This window comes from Typopeltis vanoorti, chromosome 5 (genome assembly GCF_054136105.1).
Source record: "Typopeltis vanoorti isolate ZY-2024b chromosome 5, IOZ_Tvanoo_1.0, whole genome shotgun sequence".
Classification (NCBI taxonomy): domain Eukaryota; kingdom Metazoa; phylum Arthropoda; class Arachnida; order Uropygi; family Thelyphonidae; genus Typopeltis; species Typopeltis vanoorti.
In genome coordinates this window covers 16,989,555-17,010,726 of record NC_143553.1, presented here as the reverse complement: position 1 = coordinate 17,010,726, position 21,172 = coordinate 16,989,555, and the positions used below count along the sequence as shown (strand labels likewise).

The 21,172-nt window shown below is 35.8% G+C and overlaps 1 protein-coding gene across 2 annotated transcripts in view; it reads left to right on the top strand.

Annotated features, from left to right (window-relative positions):
• LOC150106251 (mitochondrial 10-formyltetrahydrofolate dehydrogenase) overlaps positions 1 to 21,172 on the top strand; it is a 654,974-nt gene that overhangs the window by 610,320 nt on the left and 23,482 nt on the right. For both annotated transcript variants that reach the window (XM_090392273.1, XM_090392274.1), the window contains exon 22: positions 11,186 to 11,385. In XM_090392273.1, the coding sequence (XP_090248399.1) occupies positions 11,186 to 11,385 (200 nt within the window). The remainder of the gene's footprint in view (positions 1 to 11,185; positions 11,386 to 21,172) is intronic.

Genomic DNA, 21,172 nt, shown 5'->3' with positions numbered 1-21,172 from the left:
TCTGCCTGTATGAGTAGGTTTTCTATAAACTGAGAAAACCAAGGTTCCATCAGGTTGGTGGGTGACTAGTGTGTCTAGGAAGGGGAGGTTATTGTTTTCCTCTTTTTCCAGGGTGAACTTGATTCTAGGGTGTTGGTCGTTTAAGTGTGTTATAAAGGAGAGGAGTGAATTCTGGCCAAATAGCGAACACATCATCAACGTAGCAAAGCCATATGGTAGGTTTTTGTGGGGCTGAGTTTAAGGCTTTCTCTTCAAAAGTCTCCATAAAAAGGTTGGCCAAGGGTGGGGAAAGTGGTGAACCCATGGCTGTTCCCTCTATCTGTTTGTAGAATTTTTCCTGCCAAACGAAATAGCCTAAGTTCATTGTAAACTGAAATAGGGCTGAGATATCGGGAGGAAATTTAGCTTGGATTAGCTCTACGGTTTCTTTGAGGGGGACATTCATGAATAAGGAGGAGACGTCAAAACTGACCATTATGTCATTATGTTGGAGTGTAAGGTTTTCTATACTGGCTTTGAAGTGGGCTGAGTTTTTGTGTGTGATGGCGTGTTACCAGTATTCCCCCCCCCCTTTCACAAAAAAGATTACTCTAAATCCATCACCATTCCCTACGTCCGAGGCACCTTGGAAAAAAATCAACAAAATCTTATAAAAACATGACTTGACCACTTGTTACAGACCACATAGAAAATTGGCATCCCTTATCCGCTCCACTAAAGACTAACCACTTCCCCTAGACCTACCTGGTGTATACCAGGTCCCTTGCAGCTGTAAATTGTCCTACTTTAGCCAAACAGGCAGGACAGCAAATATCAGAATCTCAGAACACAAGGATTACATCCCATTTCACCAGTACAGCCACTCTGGGCTTGCAGACCACGCTCTGGATACTTGCCACAGAATAAGATGGAAGAAAGCCACAGTAATACACCGCAGCAAGTTCAAATATGAAAGACTATTCATGGAATCAGCCTCCGCCCTTAGGAATATGCCAAACCTCAACAAATTTGGATGCATGAGACTGCCCCAAATTTGGGGCAGTCTCATGCATCCAAAGATGCATGATGCATCTCTTCATCTCAGAAGAACTTCAGCCCAAAGGCCAAGAACTACCAATATATAGCCCGCCATGGGGCACCATCAGGACTTTAGGAAAACGTTAGCTTCCTAGCTTCGGTTCTCATTTGCTGTTATGTAGTACTTGTGTGCACTTGTCTTTGTATTAAGTTCCCAAGAACATGGCAACATGACGTTTGCCGAAATATCGGAAAGTATATATTAAAGTTTATTTAATTTATATTTCTAGTGTACGCTGTCAATTCCTTAATTATTAGTTATCATATTACATTAGTAATTAGTAACCATCATTCTCCTAGATTCTGCTTCACTATATATGACTTTCTTGTGTATGTCTGCCATTCCCATTTGCTCCAACCTGTGTAGTAATTTTCAATATGATATTCTTTCAAATGCCTTTGCAAAGTGCAACACTGCCATTATATAACCATTTCCCTTATCTAATTCTGGTATCATTCTGTTATAAAATGTGGGTAAATTACTAAGGCAGGACCTAACTTTTGCATAACCATACTATCATCAGTAGCAAATCATATTCCTATCCACCCATTCCTTGATTTAACTTGTAAACAACTTTTCTAACTAGTTGGCCGAGTGGTTAACATATCCTCTCTCCAGCCAAAATGCTGTGGGTTTGTGATGATTGTCTATGTAAATACTAGTGGTGATAGTCGGCAGTAGATGCCGTTGGTGTAGATTAGGCATTCCCAATCCTATGCCTGTTGGCTCCATGGCGCTCATCAACTAATATGTGTGTGCCTGCCACTGTTCAACTGTGTGCCGTGTAGTTTGAAATAATCACGTGCACATCACACAACAATTCATGGCATGCTATATGACACATGCGTTAATGACACATCACGAGTATTAAATGCATACAATGTAAAGTAGACGTGCATTCGAAGTTATTCATTATATGTTGCTAGTTATATGCACATAATTTTAACAGTGTCTTGTACTTAAATTTTTTAAATATTTTGATTTTTAAACCTAAAATGTGTGAATCAAGTAAAAGACAATGAACCTATAATTTTAACACTGACTGTGTTTGTTTGTTGTGCAACAGTAGCGTTGCAATTCCGAAAAAACATAATGTTACATTGTCACTTCCAGACAATGCATGTCACTTTTAATACATACGAATTATCCACTTAAATCTGAAATAAGAACGAAAAAAATAAATCAACTTAAATCGAACCTGTCTGCCCAACAGTCGATTTTCACTAGACATGTGGTAACATCTAAAAATGCCATTGCTTCTTTAAAAATTTCTCATATGCTCGCAAAGAAGAAAAAAACTATTCCAAGATGGAGAGTTGTTAAAAGAAGCATTTTTGACTGGTGCCGATTGTTTATTTGAGGGATTTTCTAACAAACGTGAGATTATGTCAGCAATACAAGATTTACAATTGTCAAATAACACCATCACAAGATGTAATTTCAATGGACATACAAACTCAGTTAAAAAGTGACTTGGAAATATGTAACTGGTTCTCTTTACAATTTGACGAGTCAACAGATGTATCAGACACAGCACAGTTAGCAGTTATGGTGAGAATGGTATTTAGTAACTTCACTGTTAATTATTCACTTCACTGTATTTAGTAACTTCACTAAGAAGATCTACTGAAAATATTACCCATGAAAGGACGAACAACGGGTGACTATATTTATGATACATTCAGAATATACGCCAAGTCGATAGATATGCCTTTGCACAAGCTGTCTGCGATAACTACTGATGGGGCACCAGCAATGGTTGGCAATATCATTGGATTTATTGCACTCTGCAAGAAAGATCATTCATTTCCAAACTTTATGTCCTACCACTGTATTATCCACCAGGAAGCTTTGTGCAGTAAAATACTGCCCTTTGGACATGTTATGAAAGTTGTTACAAAAATAATCAACTCCAGTCGAGCAGCCCCTTTGCAGCACCGACTTTTCAAGGCTCTATTGCAAGACATTGAAGATAAAGAATCTGATCTCATCCTGCATACCGAAGTACGTTGGCTCAGTAAAAGTAAAGTCCTTACAAGATTTTTAAGCTTAATTGAAGAAATAAAAAAATATCTTCACATCAAAAACGAAAATTTTGATGAACTAAATGACTTTTGCTGGCTGTTGGATTTATGTTTTCTCACAGACATCATGGAAAAATTGAATTCTTTAAATTAGGAGTTGCAAGGAAAAGATAGACATGTCGATAAAATGATAGGCTCTGTAAACTCATTTAAAGCAAAACTGGATTTGTGGATATCGCATCTGCAGATGGGATCTCCCATTCATTTCCCAAATATGAAAAAAATGGTAGGCGATAGTGAATTTAAGTTGTCACCATTTGTTAAATATCTTCAAGTGCTTAAAGAACAGTTTGAAAAGAGATTTCAGGAATTTACTATCATCAAGGCAATGATCTCCTTTTTTATCAATCCTTTTACTTGCCAAGTAAATATAATGGAAATAGCTGCATGCATTGCAAAGCTTGTTCAAGTAAATTATTATTGTTGTTGTTGTTGTTATTATTATTATTATTATTATTCAGGCCTCCATGGAGTCAAAAGACTCATCGTGAGTGGTCCTTCCTAAGAACATAAAGTCTGTCAAGACTCATCGAGGGGAGGTCCCCCCTAAGAAACACAAAGTCTATCATACCACTGTTTAAACTCATTGACTGTTCTCGCTCCCACCACTCCATCAGGCAATGCATTCCACGGTTCAACCACCCTCCACGCAAAGAAACCACTCCTTACCCTCTTGCTCACAGTTTCCTTTCGTAACTTCCAGGGATGGCCTCTTGTCATCACTCCTTCCCGCTGTTCAACCAAGCGAAATGCTGAAGTACTGGAGCTAGAAATTTTGGATCTTCAGAATGACATTACACTGAAATCCCATATAACAGATGAAAACTTTTGGAATCTAGTGCAGTGCTTCCCAAACTTCTGGATGTCAGGGCCCCCTTTGCAAAAATTAAAATATTTCACGGCCCCCCCTCAAAAAAAAATCGTAATAGAGGGATATATTATTATAATATTTATTGTATTTATAATAATATTATTCACTGGCATAATAAAAATACTTGTTTTTATTGCCTCTGCAGTATAGTGGCTGTTAGGGAGGGCGTGTTGTTTACCACTGCAATACAAAACATACACAGCGAATGTTGCAAAAATCAAATGCATATATTACATTTTTTGCCGACGATGCGGGCAGTTCTGGTAAAATATGAAATACTGTCCTTTTTTTTTTTTTTTTGAGTCTGTTTCTGCTTCTGATTGATCGCGGGAATTTTTTTTATTTTTTATCAGCCACTTATCCATCTCAGGGTTAAATTTTTTAACGTAGAATAGATCAAATAATATCACCACTTACTACTGGCACACCACAGACTGATAACATGAAATTAGTGAATATTACCTGAATAAGGGAATTCCAGGACCAGGAAATTTTTCTCTTTTGTGACTTTTCTCCCTTTAAGGTAATTAAGCCTAACGCGAAACAGACAGCAAAGGCAGGTTATTAAAATGTGCAATAAACCGAATTCCATATGTGAAACTGCCATAACATTATATATATATATATATATATATATTACTTAGTTTTAACACTTTTACGAATTTTAACACGTTCGGTTGAATTTTATTGCTGCCTTGGGAAATCGAACTCACACACATCTAATTAATAACAATAGTTTTTAGTTAGATACTTTGTTTGCCCATGCAACATATAGTTTTGTTTCAGTCTATACAGCATAGTTTCTGTATGAGGGGACATGTAATTCATTAATTAGTGTGTTTTTATCCCAGTTGTCTCTAATTGCACTATTTGTTGAGAAATAATGCAATTAGAGACCTGGAATTAGAAATCTGGCATAATAAAACTACTTGTTTTTATTGCCTCTGCAGTATAGTGGCTGTTAGGGAGGGCGTGTTGTTTACCACTGCAAGCAAGTTACTATCTCCCCACATGAACTTGTTTAAGCTTTTTTTCATGTGTGAAGTATATGCGAAACTTTTATTGGTAACAGAAAACTAGCTCGGATGACAGTGATAATATAAAACGAGTTTTGATATGTATATAGAGTCAATATCAACAGTCCCTGATTACGAACGCGTGATGAAAGGGACAGGAAGATTTGGAGCTTCCCTGGAGAGCATTCGAAGTAAATATGATTAACCACTGCTTTGAAATGAAACGTATGAATAAGCAATATTTACTAATATTCATTAAGCGCCGAAATACGCAGGAAGCAAAGTTTGTGAACCAACACCAATGTGTGAATTTTCCATTAAAATATAAAAAATAACAAAAAAGAAATAACAAATAATAAAAGTTAAATGCGTTTCTTTTAAAATAAAAAAAATCTACTTAGTCTTAAAACATTTTAAATTTGTTTTCATTATTTCACGGCCACCCTCAACAAAACCTACGGCCCCCAAGGGGGCCACGGCCCACAGTTTGGGAAGCGCTGATCTAGTGGATAGAAAAAAGTTTCCATTCTTAAAAAGAGCAGTGTACAAGATAAAATCGTTTTTCGGTTCCACATACCTTTGCGAATCATTGTTTTCAACCATGAATATCATGAAATCAAAATATAGATCATAACTCACTGATGAACATCTTGATGATTGTTTAAGAACTGGAATATCATCATATCTCCTAATTATGAAGCACTGGCCAATGAAATCCAATGCCAAAGATCACACTAACTTACATTTATATATTTACATTTTTATATAATGTAAACTTTTAAGTAATAAAACATTTGATTATAATGTAAACTTTCTATGTATTCATTTAACAAAAGAATTCAAAAAATTTGCTTGAAAAAATGGATGGTGCCCGTCGCCCCACCAGTATTTTATAATGTGCTCTAGGAAACAAAAAAGTTGGGAACCCCTTGTGTAGATGATGAAGGTAGTTGCATCTGGTGGATTGGTGGAGATGAAGAGTTGTAGAGTAGATGCCCTCCCTTGATGAGTGTTTGGACTCCCTGGAGGTGTTACATATTGAACTACCACTCTTATTGAACCTTGCCAGACCCGAGACTTATATTAAATAACTTCATCAGAGGCACTCCATTAGTCTTGTACATTAGCATAATACACAGGTCGACATGCCATCTAGTCCAACATTCACATTAATAATTTTCAATATGCTGAGCACATCCTGTTCATCTGCCTCAATTCTCACATCAGTATCTGTTATCTGCAACTCCAAAATTTTCACCTGAATGATCCACCCTTGCAGAGTGATCACTCAGTAACTCAGCTATTCTGTTTCTATCATCTTCCTGCCATTGGCATCGATTAAAGTTATCTTTCCATAATCATTCTTCCTCTTACTCACTGAATAATGAAAGAACTCTTTTGGATTTATTTAGCCTACTTAGCTAATTTTCTCTCATAATCTGATTTTGCATCCTTCTTGCCTGCACTGTGCTCATGAGTCTAATGATTATCTTTGTCTTTATATTTTCTCTGCAATGTTTTCTTTTCTTTTATAACTCTTATATCACTACTTATCCACTTAATCCCACTTGGTTTATCCTCCTTACTCTGGACATCATCCAATACCACCTCTCTCTCAAACAATCCCAGATCACTTTCCATTCATACTGACATTCCTTACTTGTTGCTTCTTAAGCCATGGAGCTGTTTCAGGCTGCATCCTTAGTCTGTCATAATTATCAGCCTTTAATTTCAATTAAATCCCTTCTTGGCTGAGAATTCCATATGTTTAGCAACCTTCCAAAACAAGAATGCATGGTCACTTTAACCAATCAAGGATAGTGTCTACTGTAGTTATGGATACATCTTTTGATGCTGTTACCAAATCCTGCATTCTGCTGAAACTGCTCGTCCCCTTCCTGACATGCTGTTTCAGGTAATTATTTCATAGTAATTGTTTATCCATTTCCATTGTGCACCCTTTCCTCCCTCCAATCTGTTTCCCCTTGGTTGAATCCCCTCCTCTCAATAAGAATTGTACCCCATGCTCAGCTAATCTGCAATGCATCACATCTTCATCTTTCTGTGTACCCCTCCTAGTCTGTAGCAGCAAACAACAACAACATATATTTGTCCTTAGCCTCTGTCTCACACCAAACAGCCTGAAATGAACCATCTCCTTCAAACCTAAAATCCTTCTTGAATTCTATTTTTGCTAACGTTCTTCAGCTATATTTAACAATAACCCTCCTATCTTATTTCCTCTGTCCTCCCTGAAAATACAATAATAACCCTTCATAATTATTAAATTAATACTGGCAAAAAATCACATAAAAAGTAAAACAATTTAATAAATCAGTGACTACAACAATAATGGTTATTTCTTCAGATTAATATAATACACACACAAATACAGTGAGGTATTAACATGGAGATTTCTAAATAACATACCTTCATTTTTTAAAAAAAGTTCATTCAGTGTGCAGCAGATGTTGAATGCAGCAACAAAATATCATGACTGGGTCATTGTTACAAGATATAACTTATTTTGTCTCATAGTGTAATTCATCAATACATAGATTTGTTATGTATGCTACCCAGAGTTGATTTGATATCAGGACTTTGTTTTTATTACACTGGGTCAGAAGTCATATCATCTCACTGGACTCTTTAAATCTGCATACATAAATATTAAATTCTATGTATTATATTTTGGTGATTTGCCAGCTTGATGATTTTCATTGGTGATGTGAAAGGCCAATCTAGATTTAAGTGCTCATTTGCTTCAACATCTCTGCCTGCTGGATTAATGCAGCTGAAAAAAGAAAAAGTCAAGATTGTGAACATCCAAATCTTCATTGAAGCTGAGTTTGCTAGGAAAGTTTTGATTGATGAAAACAGTATTTAACAAATAGACGCAAAAAAAGTTCAGGATGATTTCTGGAATTAGGTGAGAAATAGAAATATGAAATGAATTTACAGAATGCCACAGAGAGTATTATTACTTTCATTATTAATAGCAGACCTCCAGAGAATCGGTGGACTCACCATTAGAGGTCTCACTCACCTGTAACATACCTATTGAATTAAATGAATTCATTTATGTCCTAAGAATTTGCAAGATATTCTGCAACCATGTTCCACTTGCCTCCCACTCTCTATATAAAAAAACTTTTACCTCACTACACTGACTATTACATTACACAGCTTTCAGGAATGGCCCATTCTGCATTGTCCTCCCCCCCCCCCCCCCACACACACACTTTATATTACTCTCCACTCTTCACCAACTTAAATGTCAATCTCAGCACCTTTTTTCTACCTATCTACTAAACTGGGCAATTTATATTTCTCCATATGATAAAGGTGACATGAAAACTGTAGATAAAGATACTCTAGATGTCTGGAGTAATTACTTTGAAAGATTACCAAATGAAATAAATGGTGACAGCACAGTAGTAAAAAACATTCAAGAGGAATTAATTATTTACATAAAAACACAAGGAATAAGTAATATATTATTTATTTAATCATGCAGAGGTTTCTGTGGTTAAGAAGTTCAAGCAGATCATTCCAGTTTTGTGACCACATTTTTATTAAAAAAGACTGTTTTTTAAAACTAAACAAGTACTAAAAAATAAACTCGACAAGTTTTGGTAGTCATCAGACTAACATCTTCAGGGGTAAAGATAACTAACAGTTTAATGCACAAACTATAAGAAATTATGAAAAAACAAGTTCATTTATTGGTATTATGAACATCAATAAAGTTCGTTAAAAAACCAAATAACAGATCTATACAACTGTTAATACATGTTAGCTGGAAACAATGCTATTTGATGTCGCGTTCTGTGGTTCACTTTCACTCTGTCCGAGGTCTGAACTGGGTAAATTTTTAATAAACGCTGACCAAACTTGATTTAAAATCAAGCCTTGATTTTTGTTGCATTGTGTAGGAATTTTAATCATATTTGCTGCCTCTTTGAATTTTCTTGTGAAACAGTTTTTATCAATGTAGGACATGATTATTCTGTCCCAGAGTACATCATGACCAGTGGAAGCTGTGTGAAATGCCAAGCCAGACTTATTTCTCTCTTTTTTTGTACGTCCTTTTGATGTTCGCTCATGCGGATTTCTCCCAATCTCCCCGTCTGGCCTACATAGCAGATGCCACAGGAACAATGAATATTATAAACTCCTGGTTTTTTCATTGGGTGATGTGGAGGTTTCGGAGGATAAAGAGATTTTGATATTTTTTCAAGTGGCAAGAAAGTCACTTTTATTTTTAAATTTTTAACTTTTATAAATAAATTTTATTTATTTATTGATTTATAACCAAATATTTCGACCTGAAAATTACAGGCCATCTTCAGTGACGACGACATTTGATTACAAGGCAGAATGCAAACATTGGATGGATTTGAAACAGAAATGTCAGGCATTTCAGAACCGATTTCCAGAATTCTGAAGAAATACAATTTTGGCTACTTTTATACCTATCAATAAACTATCAACTTGTTAGTCCTCTTCAAAAGATAAACGCTCGCCTCTGTCTCTCCCGGTATACCAAGTTCCTTGTGATTGCCATCTGTCCTACTTCTGATAAACTGGACGCTCAGTAGACAAGATAATACAAGAACATCAGTCTAATATTTGCTACATGAAATCTGATAAATCTGGCTTGGTTCAATACAAAATAGACATAGGCCACAATATTCTTTGGTCTGAAACTCTCCTCCTTCATCATTGTCAGTACAAGTTTGATCATTTGTTTAAAGAGAATGCCGAGGCCTTACTTCACTTCCCAAACTTGAATCAGAATGGCTGCCTATAAATAAATTTAGATAAAGATCTAAATTATGGGAAAGTCTTATCAGAATAACACATCATTAATTTTATTTTTTATTTTTTTACAGTTATGATTAACCTGTGTTTTTTCAGTTATACCATTACACTAAGTATAACACATGGCTCTTTCTGTTTCAAATCAATCCATTTGTTGCATTATAACTTGTAATTAACTGTCATTGCCACTGAAGGTGGCCTGTAATTTTCAGACTGAAATATTTGGTGTCATCTAAATAAATAGTATTCCTTGTGTTTTCATAGTAACTCTATGACACAAGTTTCTCTAAAAGAGCATTCAAGAGGACTGTAATCAGGAGTACATATCAATACATGAGGTAGAATAAGCCTTCAAAAACCTGAAATGTGGAAAGGCAGCTGCAGTATATGACATTCACCCATAAATGCACCAATATGGAGGTATAAAAGTTTTACAGTGGCTCCAATGCTTAATTCAGAAGGTCTGGGCAAAGTGTCAAATTCCAGATGGTTGTAGCAGATCTAATATAGTATACCCATCCATGAAAAGGGAAATAAAACTCAATGCAAGAATTACAGAGCAATTTCTCTACTTAGTATTCCTGGTCAGATTTATGCATGCATACTTGGGAAAGGACTAAGAGAAATTCTTGAAGGGAAACTTGGAGAAGAACAAGCTATATTCAGGCCAAATAGAGGTTTTCAGAATTAGGTTTGTACTCTAAAATAAATAATTGAGAAATCATTGGAATATAACAATGATGTGTATTTAAGTTTTGTAGATGTGGAAAAAGTGAACTGCAAATTAATTGAAATGTAAAATTACTGAACTGAACCATTCATATAAAGGTTAAATAAAGACTTTATTACTTAAAGATAATTACAGCATTTTATTCATAACTCACAATTTGTTATGATAAATGTTCAATTCCATTGAAAGAAATAATTGCTGAGACTAAGTTTGAATTTTATTTTTTTTGTTGTTGTTTCCAGTCTCTCTCTGGTTGTGGTATTCATATATAGGTAGTGTTCATTTCCTGCTCTAGTAATATTGGTTTGAATCCAGTGGGAAAAAAAACAGCAGATTTAATAAACTTCAGATTAATTGCTCTAACTAGGAGGAATCTCCCACAATGAGGCTTGATAGACTTGTGTTTCCTAGGAAGGACCTCCCACAATGAGTATTTTGACTCCTTGGAGGCCTAAATAATAATAATTATCATAATAATAATAATTTTACTGTTAAACTGAAAAATAGAAATATTATAGATGCATTTTCTGAAAGTAACCTAATTTTATACAAAACAAATAAAAATAATTATTTTTATGTTAGAGATATTCAGAATGTGGTAAGAAGAGCAAATTCCACAGAATATGGATTAGCATCAGGTGTTTTTACAAGAGATATCTCTAAGGCACTCTTAGTTAGTGAACAAATACATGCTGGAACATGTTTTATCAACTGTTATAACAAGACCGATGTAGCAGCTCCATTTGGTGGCTACAAACAATCAGGCTTTGGAAAAGATCTAGGTAAGAATAAACTTTCTCATTTTTATTAAAATTTAAAATAATGAAGTAAACCTGCATATAATTAAGCATAATCATAACTAGATTTCATCACAGTCTCTATCTTTATTTCATGCCTATATTAAATCTTGTAGTGATGGAGATCTCAGGAAATTGTTCTTTCCTGGTTAAGGATGATGAGTAGCTGAAAAAAGTGATAATTATTTTCTTAACTATGGCAATATTGAGTTGAAAGTTGAGCAGTGATGATGAACAGCATGACGGCTGAGCTGTGTGAGTTAACATGTATGCAATTTGTGAAGTTTCAGGAAACTAGGATTGGTTTGCATTTGAATGGAACTAGTGTTATAATTTCAAGGAAGTTCTGTTGGGTGAGAGAAATAGAGAGAGTGAGAAAAGACAGAGAAGGATAATGCAAGTGTGAACGAGAGTTAGGTTGAAGAAAGATGCCAAAAATGTAGATATAAGAAAATTAAGAATAAGGGTTATTATTATCATCTTCATATCTCCATTGTGGACAGCCCTTCTGTCACACACGCACGCGCACACACACACACAGCTCATCATACCATACTGTAAATAATTGCTTCCAGTTATACTAATGGACTTATTAAAAATGTATTGTATTAATCAATGAAATTTTCTCATTTCTTCTCTCTCTGTGAATTAGTGAACATCTTTATATTGGAAATATTTGTAGTGATTAGTTCACATCCTCAACAGAAATCCAGCAAGTACCATCTATTTATTAGTGTTGCTCTTTGCTACAAATTTTATCCAAAACATTTCTGTATGTCAGAATTAATTTCCTAATGCTGCTTCTTAGATCTCCAACAAAGATTGACTTTCTCTACTTTTTATTTGTTTATATCAGATGCCTTCTCTAATGACTTAAAAAATTCTTTGACTTCTTCCTTAGTATAACCTTCTTGAATGGAAACTGTTTTCCATTCAAGAAGATTATCTTTGTATTAAATGTTGAATATTATTAGCTACTCCTTCCTTTCCTTGATCATTATTGCCTAAATATAACATATTGTAGTTGTTATTTGTTTAGAATGAATCTCACCTATTTTTGTTTTCTTTGTTTTAGTAACTTCAGTTACGTCCATGTGGTACTTCTGTAATTCTTCTGCCCAGTTCTACTTCTTTTCCACCGAACCTTAAATTATTCAAATATTCAGTGTGAATTTTTTCCAGCGGCTGACTTTTCTTTTCAAAGTTTGTCCTAGTTCCCTGATGAAAAAACGACCTTCTTTAATTGACCAGTCTCTGTATAGCATGGCATTTCATCATATTATACCATATTATACACCTTTTTCTTTTGGCTTAAGCCAATTTTAAATCCCATTTAAATCTGGTTTAATCCCAAACGGCTAACCAATCCTCATTCATTCAGTATTCAGGCGGTTAACTATTTCATTTGTTTGATTTCTATTTGATTGAGTTAACTATTAACTCAAGCTGTTGAAAGTTTATTTTTCACTTGGATAGAGTATAATAAATTTAGTTTAATCCTTTATCCAAGTGTGAGCAAACAAAGTTTGCACCTGAAAGTATCTTCAGGACTGGGTTAAGGTGGTACAACACCTGGGCAACTCATTGTAAAGGTGGAGCAAGCTACCAACACTCCTATCTCAGTATCTCCTATAATGCAAAACACATCTCCTTGCGGATATGTCTAATGTTATGCATTAAGGGAAGGGCCACTACCCAGACTAGTTTCGACCTTTATTGAGGTCTCTTCCGCGGGAGCCAGGCCCAAGTGGAGATATCAGGCAGAAGCATTAGCAGGTCATCTCTACCTATAGGAGTTGCCAATTGGTTTGCCACCCTTTTTTTTAATAAATTACTCTGGATTTAAAGAAAGTTGTTGAAAGTTTATTTTTCACTTGAAATTCTCTACAAGACCTCAATAAAAAACAAAGATAAACCAGACTACAATAAAACTATAACCATTCCTTACATTAAAGGGACATCAGATAAAATAAACAGAATACTGCAAAAATACAACCTCAAAGCCACCTTCAAACCTCCTGCAAAATTAAAAAGCTTACTCCATTCATCCAGAGACCCACTCCCTCCGCTGGCCCATCCTGGAGTATACCGTATCTATTGCATCTGTAACATACCATATATAGGGGAAACAGGCTGCACAATTCCTATCAGACAAAAAGAACATAAACGACACATTAAATATAATAATTATGGCCTTTCTGATCATGCCCTGAACACCCTACATAGAACTGACTGGAAAAGCGCTACTTGTCTACATTACACCAAAACTTGGTCTGAATGCAAATTTAAGTAAGCCTGTGAGATTATTATCAACCACCCCATTCTGAACAATAATGATGGTCTAAAAATCCCAATCGAAGGCACATATTCGACCTACAGAACCTTCCTCTCTAAGAGTAATTATAAACAGGACTCTCTTTGTCTGGTCTTTGTAATCATCATGGAACTTGTTATTACCGTGATAAATTTAGTTTAATCCTTTATCCAGTGAGAGCAAACAAAGTTTGCACCTGAAAATATCTTCAGGACTGAATCTAGTGTTGTTTTACTATCTTACCTGAGTAAGTAGTACAACACCAGGCAACTCGTAGCAAAGGTGGAGCAAGCTACCAACACTCCTATCCCAGTATCTCCCACTGGGAGATGGGAGAACTGGGATAGAAGTGTTGGTATCAACAAAGTTAAAATAATAATAAAATTTTCCAATGTCGCAGTAATGACAGGATAGCAATAGTAGATTTATAACAGTATGCATCTCAATAGGCTACTGAGAGTAGCGCAGTGTGAACTATTGTTTCATCTCTGTGTCGTTTTGTGTAATAATTTCTTGTGGGTATAAAATAGAAATGGAATCAAAAATTAAAAAAAGTTATCTGGTGCACAAAATCGTAAGCACCATGCTGCGAAAGAAGCAGATATTAAGAAACAAACTGAGGCTCTTAATAAATTTGTTAAAATATTCTAATGTAGATTGTAACCAACTCGATACATCAGAAATCAGAGTTAACGAACTGTGCACATCATCCAGTTTGGATGAAAGTACTATTACAACTGTTGAACAAGATAATAAGACACAGGATTTAAGTGAAAAACAGTTAGGAGATTTAGTTGTAGTTGACCACGAAACTAACACATTGTTAGTCTCTGTAAATTTAGAAGATCCAGGTGAACGGGGAAAATATTGATGAAAAAACCAACACTCCTATCCCAGTATCTCCCACTGGGAGATGGGAGAACTGGGATAGAAGTGTTGGTATCTTGCTCCACCTTTGCTACGAGTTGCCTGGTGTTGTACTACTTACCCAGGTAAGATAGTAAAACAACACTAGATTCAGTCCTGAAGATATTTTCAGGTGCAAACTTTGTTTGCTCTCACTGGTATAAAGGATTAAACTAAATTTATCATAGTCTAATCTAGTGAAAAATAAACTTTCAACATCTTTCTCTAAATCCAGAGTAATTTAATAAAAAAAAAGGTGGCAAACCTTTTGGCAACTCCTATAGGTAAAGATGACCTTGCTACTGCTTCTGCCTGGTATCTCCAACTCTGGGCCTGGTTCCCACTGAAGAGACCTCAATAAAGGTCGAAACTAGTCTGGGTAGTGGCCAATCCCTTAATGCATAACAGTATACATATCCACAAGGAGATGTGTTTTGCATTTTGGGAGATACTGGGATAGGTGTGTTGGTAGCTTGCTCCACCTTTGCTACGAGTTGCCTGGTGTTGTACTACTTACCAGTAAGATAGTACAACACTATATTCAGTCCTGAAGATATTTTCAGGTGCAAACTTTGTTTGCTCTCACTGGGATAAAGGATTAAACTAAATTTATCATAGTCTAACCTAGTGAAAAATAAACTTTATTACCGCTTTTCTTATGCTGCCTCCATAATGCCCTTTTTCTCTGTAATGCATGCTTATTCTCTTCATCCATTTCACGCCTACTTTATTTAACCTTCTCACTTTCAAATACATTTAGACATTGCTTCTACTAGATAGTTCTTGAATATCCTCCAAGCTGCATTGATCTCTTGTCCAGCTACCTCCTAATTCTATGCTACACCGGCAAGCTATCTCCTGAGCTCTTCATAATCACCAGCCTTGTAGTTCCACATACACCCTTTTCTCTCAGGGATCCTCAGACTGCTGGGAATCACCCAGATAATCACTTCATGGTTACTCTCACCAACTGGAGGGTGAATTAACACCTCATTTATTATTACATTGTCTGATGAGATGCAGGGTTGCCAGATTGGCCATTTCATGGCCAAATTTCAAAAATTTGGCACTTTTTTGAACTCCGGGGCCATGAAAAAATCAGTTTGTCCATTTATGAAAATGTGGCCACTAATTTGGCCATTTTCACAAAGATTTCAAGTCAAACAAAGATTTTTACAAACAGTTTTACAAAGATTTAAATTAAGTAAATGGTGCCATATGCATTATTTACTTAGTTTAATATTGTTGTCACATTGTAAGGCTAGCTGTTGGTACCCCTTTATGTGGCGTTTGGTTGGCGGTGACGCGCTTGATGCAAATTGACTGTTACTGAAAATGTTTATTCGATGACATCATAATGAGCCTTTGGTAGCTGGCTTATAGTTTGTTACTATGACTCCCTCAATAACACCAAGCATGCTTGAGCTTCATTCTGTACTTATATAAAACAAGTACACAAAGCTCCCGCTCGCTGTTGTTGCTATAAACTTGATCCAGTTCTGTTGATAAATACTACTAAATACGATGCAGCTTCGTTTTGTACTCGTATAAAACACGTACACAACAGCCATACCAGCTTGGGTCCATGTCTGTTTTGATCGTCTCTAGTTAGTTACAGCATAGACTTTGTGTTGCAAGTGTTGTTCCATTGCATGAGATAGAACTTTGGTGATAGTTCTATCTCATAAGCTTTCATACTGGAATATTTTGAAGATTTTGAAGAAGAAAAGAGAGCCCACAATCTTTGTTCCAGTGGAACCGCCCTCACTACTGAGCTTAACCACATACACAGAACTTTCCTCTCCAATGGCTACAGCGAACACAGTATCAAAAAAATAATCAATTCCTCCCCCATTCCCCGTCCCTCTCGTCAACAAGATTTTAAAAATGCCATCACCATACCCTACATCTGAGGCACCTTGGAAAAAATAGCCAAGATACTAAAAAAGTATAACCTACACACAGCATATAAGCCCTACCGCAAACTTGCTACCCTTATCCGTTCTACGAAAGATCAGCTCCCTCCTCTCTCTCTGCCTGGAGTTTACAAAGTACCCTGTTCCTGTAAGCTTGCGTACTTTGGACAGACAGGCAGAACAGCATCCATCCGCCTGGAGGAACACAAGTCGTACATCGTTAAACACAACTATGGCCATTCAGGCTTGGCTGACCATGTTTTGGACACCACCCACAGAGTATCATGGAAGAAAACCACCATGCTCCACCACAGCAAATTCAAGAAAGAGAGACTTTTCTTAGAAGCAGCAGCAGCTCTCAGAAACCAACCAAATCTTAACAAATACGGTTGCATTAAGCTTCCGAAGATTTGGGAAACACTCATCACCAGAGGTCCCACCTTATATTCCAGGCCACCTGCTCCACCTAGATAGGACTTTAGTGTCACCCACGTGGTTGGGCTTAGTATTGTAAGTTTTTGTGTGCATGTTACATAAATTGTTTTTGTAATCCCCGTAGATGTCCTAGTGACTAGGACGAAATATAGGAAGCATTAAATTCTAATTTAATTCTTTTTGAGTGTTGTAAAAAAAAAAAAAAAAAAAAAAAAAAAAATCCATTAAACCTGCAACATAATGTCCTCACAGCACTTAAGCCTCTACACTAGGAAGAATTAATTGCCTACTCCACCTGTTGTGAACAATCTGGAGGTCAGGATACAAGGTATAAGGCACGGTTGATAAAAGAGATGTTACAAGATAGGATGAATTATTTTTACTTTGTATTTGCTACTCCCATTGTTAAAGAGTTCGAAAGGCTTAATGGTTTGTTCCAGCAAACCTATGCTGATTCTTACGATCTTGCCAAAGTACTGCGTGCACACAGAGATAGTCTTTATCAAAGGCTGTACAATGAAGATGGAACATGCAAAATAGTAGAAAATGTAGACTTTGGAATTAAATTTGATCAAGAAATTAGGATGTACTTGATCAGCTTTAGCACTTCTCCTGATATGGAACAAGAAAATAATAAAATAAAGTCTGTGAAATTTAGGTGCCAAGCCATGCTTCAAGAATCATTGTATCAAGTGAACAAGCGGCTCCCTCAGTCAGCTAATATATTTAAAGGTCTGTCACTTTTAAATCCTACTGTTTAAGCCAAACAGAAAAGGGAAAATTTTCTGATCTGCCATTTTTCCACCTAATAAACGATGTTGATGTAGTCAAAGACCAATACAGAAGAATTAGCCTTGTTGCATTGAATGAAGAAGAAAACTTCAAACAAGATGGAATCCCTAAGGAAGCTTTAGAATTTTGGCAAGCAGTATCCAAACACAATAATTTTAAAGAACTGTCGAATTATGTGCTAACATGCCTTATCGTGCCAGCAAGTAACGCAATAGTTGAATGAATTTTTTCTTATGTAACATCTATCAAAACTAAACCCAGAAACAGGATGCAAATTAAACTGCTAGATTCAACTGTAAGAATCCGTTCATTCTTAAGTGATAACAATATGTGCTGCCAAAACTTTAAATGTACTCCCGAAATGCTACAAATTCACAACAGCAAAACCCTTTATGACTCGACTGCAGAAAAAGAAGAACAAGATATTCAATATCTTGAGGAAGTACTGTCAAATTAACAGCTGAGTTTTTCACTGTAAGTATTTTAAGTTTAATTAAAAGTATTTTTGATGATATGTAATCGAATATATAGGCATAATTATGCACACTTAGTTGTTGGTATGTTAATTCACACAATTCAATCATTTTATATCTTTGGCTATATTTTCTTTAAATTTTGGCCATAAGCTGTTGTGTTCATCTGGCAACCCTGATGAAATGATCAAATTCAAGACCTTCAATCTTTGTATGCCCTCTCTTACAAACTATCTGAGGTAGTGGTCCCTCAAAAACTCAAGAAACTCGTTTTCTTTACTTCTTGTTGCTATCTCATCATCCCACTCTATATTGCCATAGTTAAAATTGCCCATAATAATCACCATTATTTGCTTGCTTAATTTGATTATACATTTCGTAGTCACTACCATCCACATTACCAGGTCTATAACAACATCTAACTAAGTATTTCATTCTATTCAACTCTATCTCACACCATACCACCTCAAAACCACTGGCACTATTTCCCTCTTGCATCTCTACTTTGTATGGACTTAACTCTTTCTCTATCATCAATAGCACTCCCCCTCTCTTTTTGCCCTTTCTATCCTCACAAAACACATCATACCCTTCCATCTCTATTCCTGTCAGGATGTCATCCTCATCCAACCATGTCTTGCTTGTTCCAACAATTTTTGGGTGAACAGACTCGATTAATGCAGCCATTTCATTTGCCTTGTTTCTTACTCTTCTAGCATTTGTATACAAACACAGCAGCTTATTGCTGGATCTATAACTAGTTCCACTGACACCACTTATTTGATGTGACTTTTCCATGCTTAACTCAAGTCATTTCTTTTTCTCCTTATTTATCTTTGAACCTTCTTCAGATCCAACTGTTTTTCCTTGATCCCAGGTCATCCCCTTCCCTTTTTATCTACACATGTGCTTACATCCTCTTGGAGTATCTACTTTTCTCACACTGTGTTCCTCTGTCCACCCTGAGCCTCCCTGTTTCCCTGTCTGTCATGCACACTTGTTCTCGCATTCTCTATACTCTTGATGCTCACTTCTTCATTCACAACCACCTCTTCAATCTCTCCTATCTTACTCTCCCGTTCTTCCACATTGCTTATCACTTGATCATATTCCTTCTCTGCACTCATTTCTCTACTTTCCATCATCAGTCTCTCCAAGCGACTCACACCAAACCCACTCAAATGCAGTCCGTCATTTCTGTACAGTTCACTTTGTTCTTCAAACTCATTCCACACATTAATAAACTACACTCCTTTTTCCTCACACATTTCCACTAACATATCATTCAACATGCTTGCTATCTTTCGTTCACACTATTCTCTTTTATCTGTCTCAAACAACCTTCTGATATCCATTCTGATGTGTTGTTTGTTTGTTTGCAGTCAAGTCATTTGTACCTATCGCAACTATCAACTCTTTTACTCGCTTACTTCTCGTATCCAATGCCTCAATCACTCTACTCATTCTACCTTCAATTATTTAATATGAATAATACTTTATTCATTAATTAAATTAAGGGGATATTAGATCCCACATTATTTTAAAACCGAATAAGAAACTCAAAGATTGGAATCAGAGAGTTTCATGCCAAATATAGTATAAAAAACTATAAAAGTATCGGCAAATACTAGCATGAGCTGAATGCAAGTAGTCGTAGAACGTAGTACAAACATGGGCAACTTGTTGCAAAGGTGGGGAAAGTTCTGATCGCTACTCTTTGGTATTTTCCATAATGTAAAAACACATTTCCTAGGAAATGAATAATGATCAGAACTTTCCCCACCTTTACAACGAGTAGCCCGTGTTTGTACTATGTTCTAGGACTACTTGCATTCAGCTCACGCTAGTATTCGCCGATACTTTTATAGTTTCTTATACTATATTCGGCATGAAACTCTCTGATTCCAGTCTTTGAGTTTCTTATTTGGTTTTAAAACAATGTGAGATCTAATATCCCCTTAATTTAATTAATGTTTATATCGCCAAAATGAAGCCTGTTGGCTCTTTATATTTAAGTATACTTTATGCATCCTCTCATCCAACACGCCTTTAACAATTGAATCACCATACAACATCACTTGCGAGTGTTTCGTTACCTCTTTTTGCCAACATTATTTGATTTTATCATTTTCACTCTTCTATACATATCTCGAATTCTTTTAACTTCATTCCGCATCCATTTCATTTCTTGCCTCATCTTAGCCAAGGATTTACACGACATACCATGAGAAGGTGAGGATTGTACATAAGTTCAGAAGCCTGGTTTGGTTCTCTACATTCCTTAAAAGACTATGTATAAACCTAGATAAGTGGGAGATTTTCTCTCAGTTATCTAGCTTTAACTCTTAAGTGACTCCTTCATACGTATATCCAGGCCTCCATCCAGAAGATGATTGATACAGATTTGATTGATCCAGAAAATGATTGAAAGATATTTCAACCATACCATAATGTTTTTTTATAATGTGTGGTTCCACCCATGAAATGTTATTAGTAAAACTATGGTACATTTGTACCATGGATGGGCTAAAGATTTTTTTTCCCACTTTTATAAATTTTATATATTTTTTTTTTGTAATTTTTTATGTATTTTTACATAGTCTGGAAACCCTGCTCTAGTCTAGAGACCAAGATTCAGTACATTATTCATCTCTAAAAAGTAGGTATCTTCAAATCTTTGCTCAACAGAACATGCATTAGCTGTTCCAATTCCCAGGCTCTCCAACAAAAATTGAGCATCATTCATTAAAAGAAGACATCAGCAAACTAGCAGGAGAATGCAACTTTGATCCCAAATATCATCAAATGCTATTGTTTTGCACCATAAACAAAAAGAAAGGACGGAATGAACTTTCCACGTCTCATGAAAGTGACCTGTGACACACCGACAAACACATTCAAATTTATAATGGCGATAAGCAATAAGCTAAAGGACA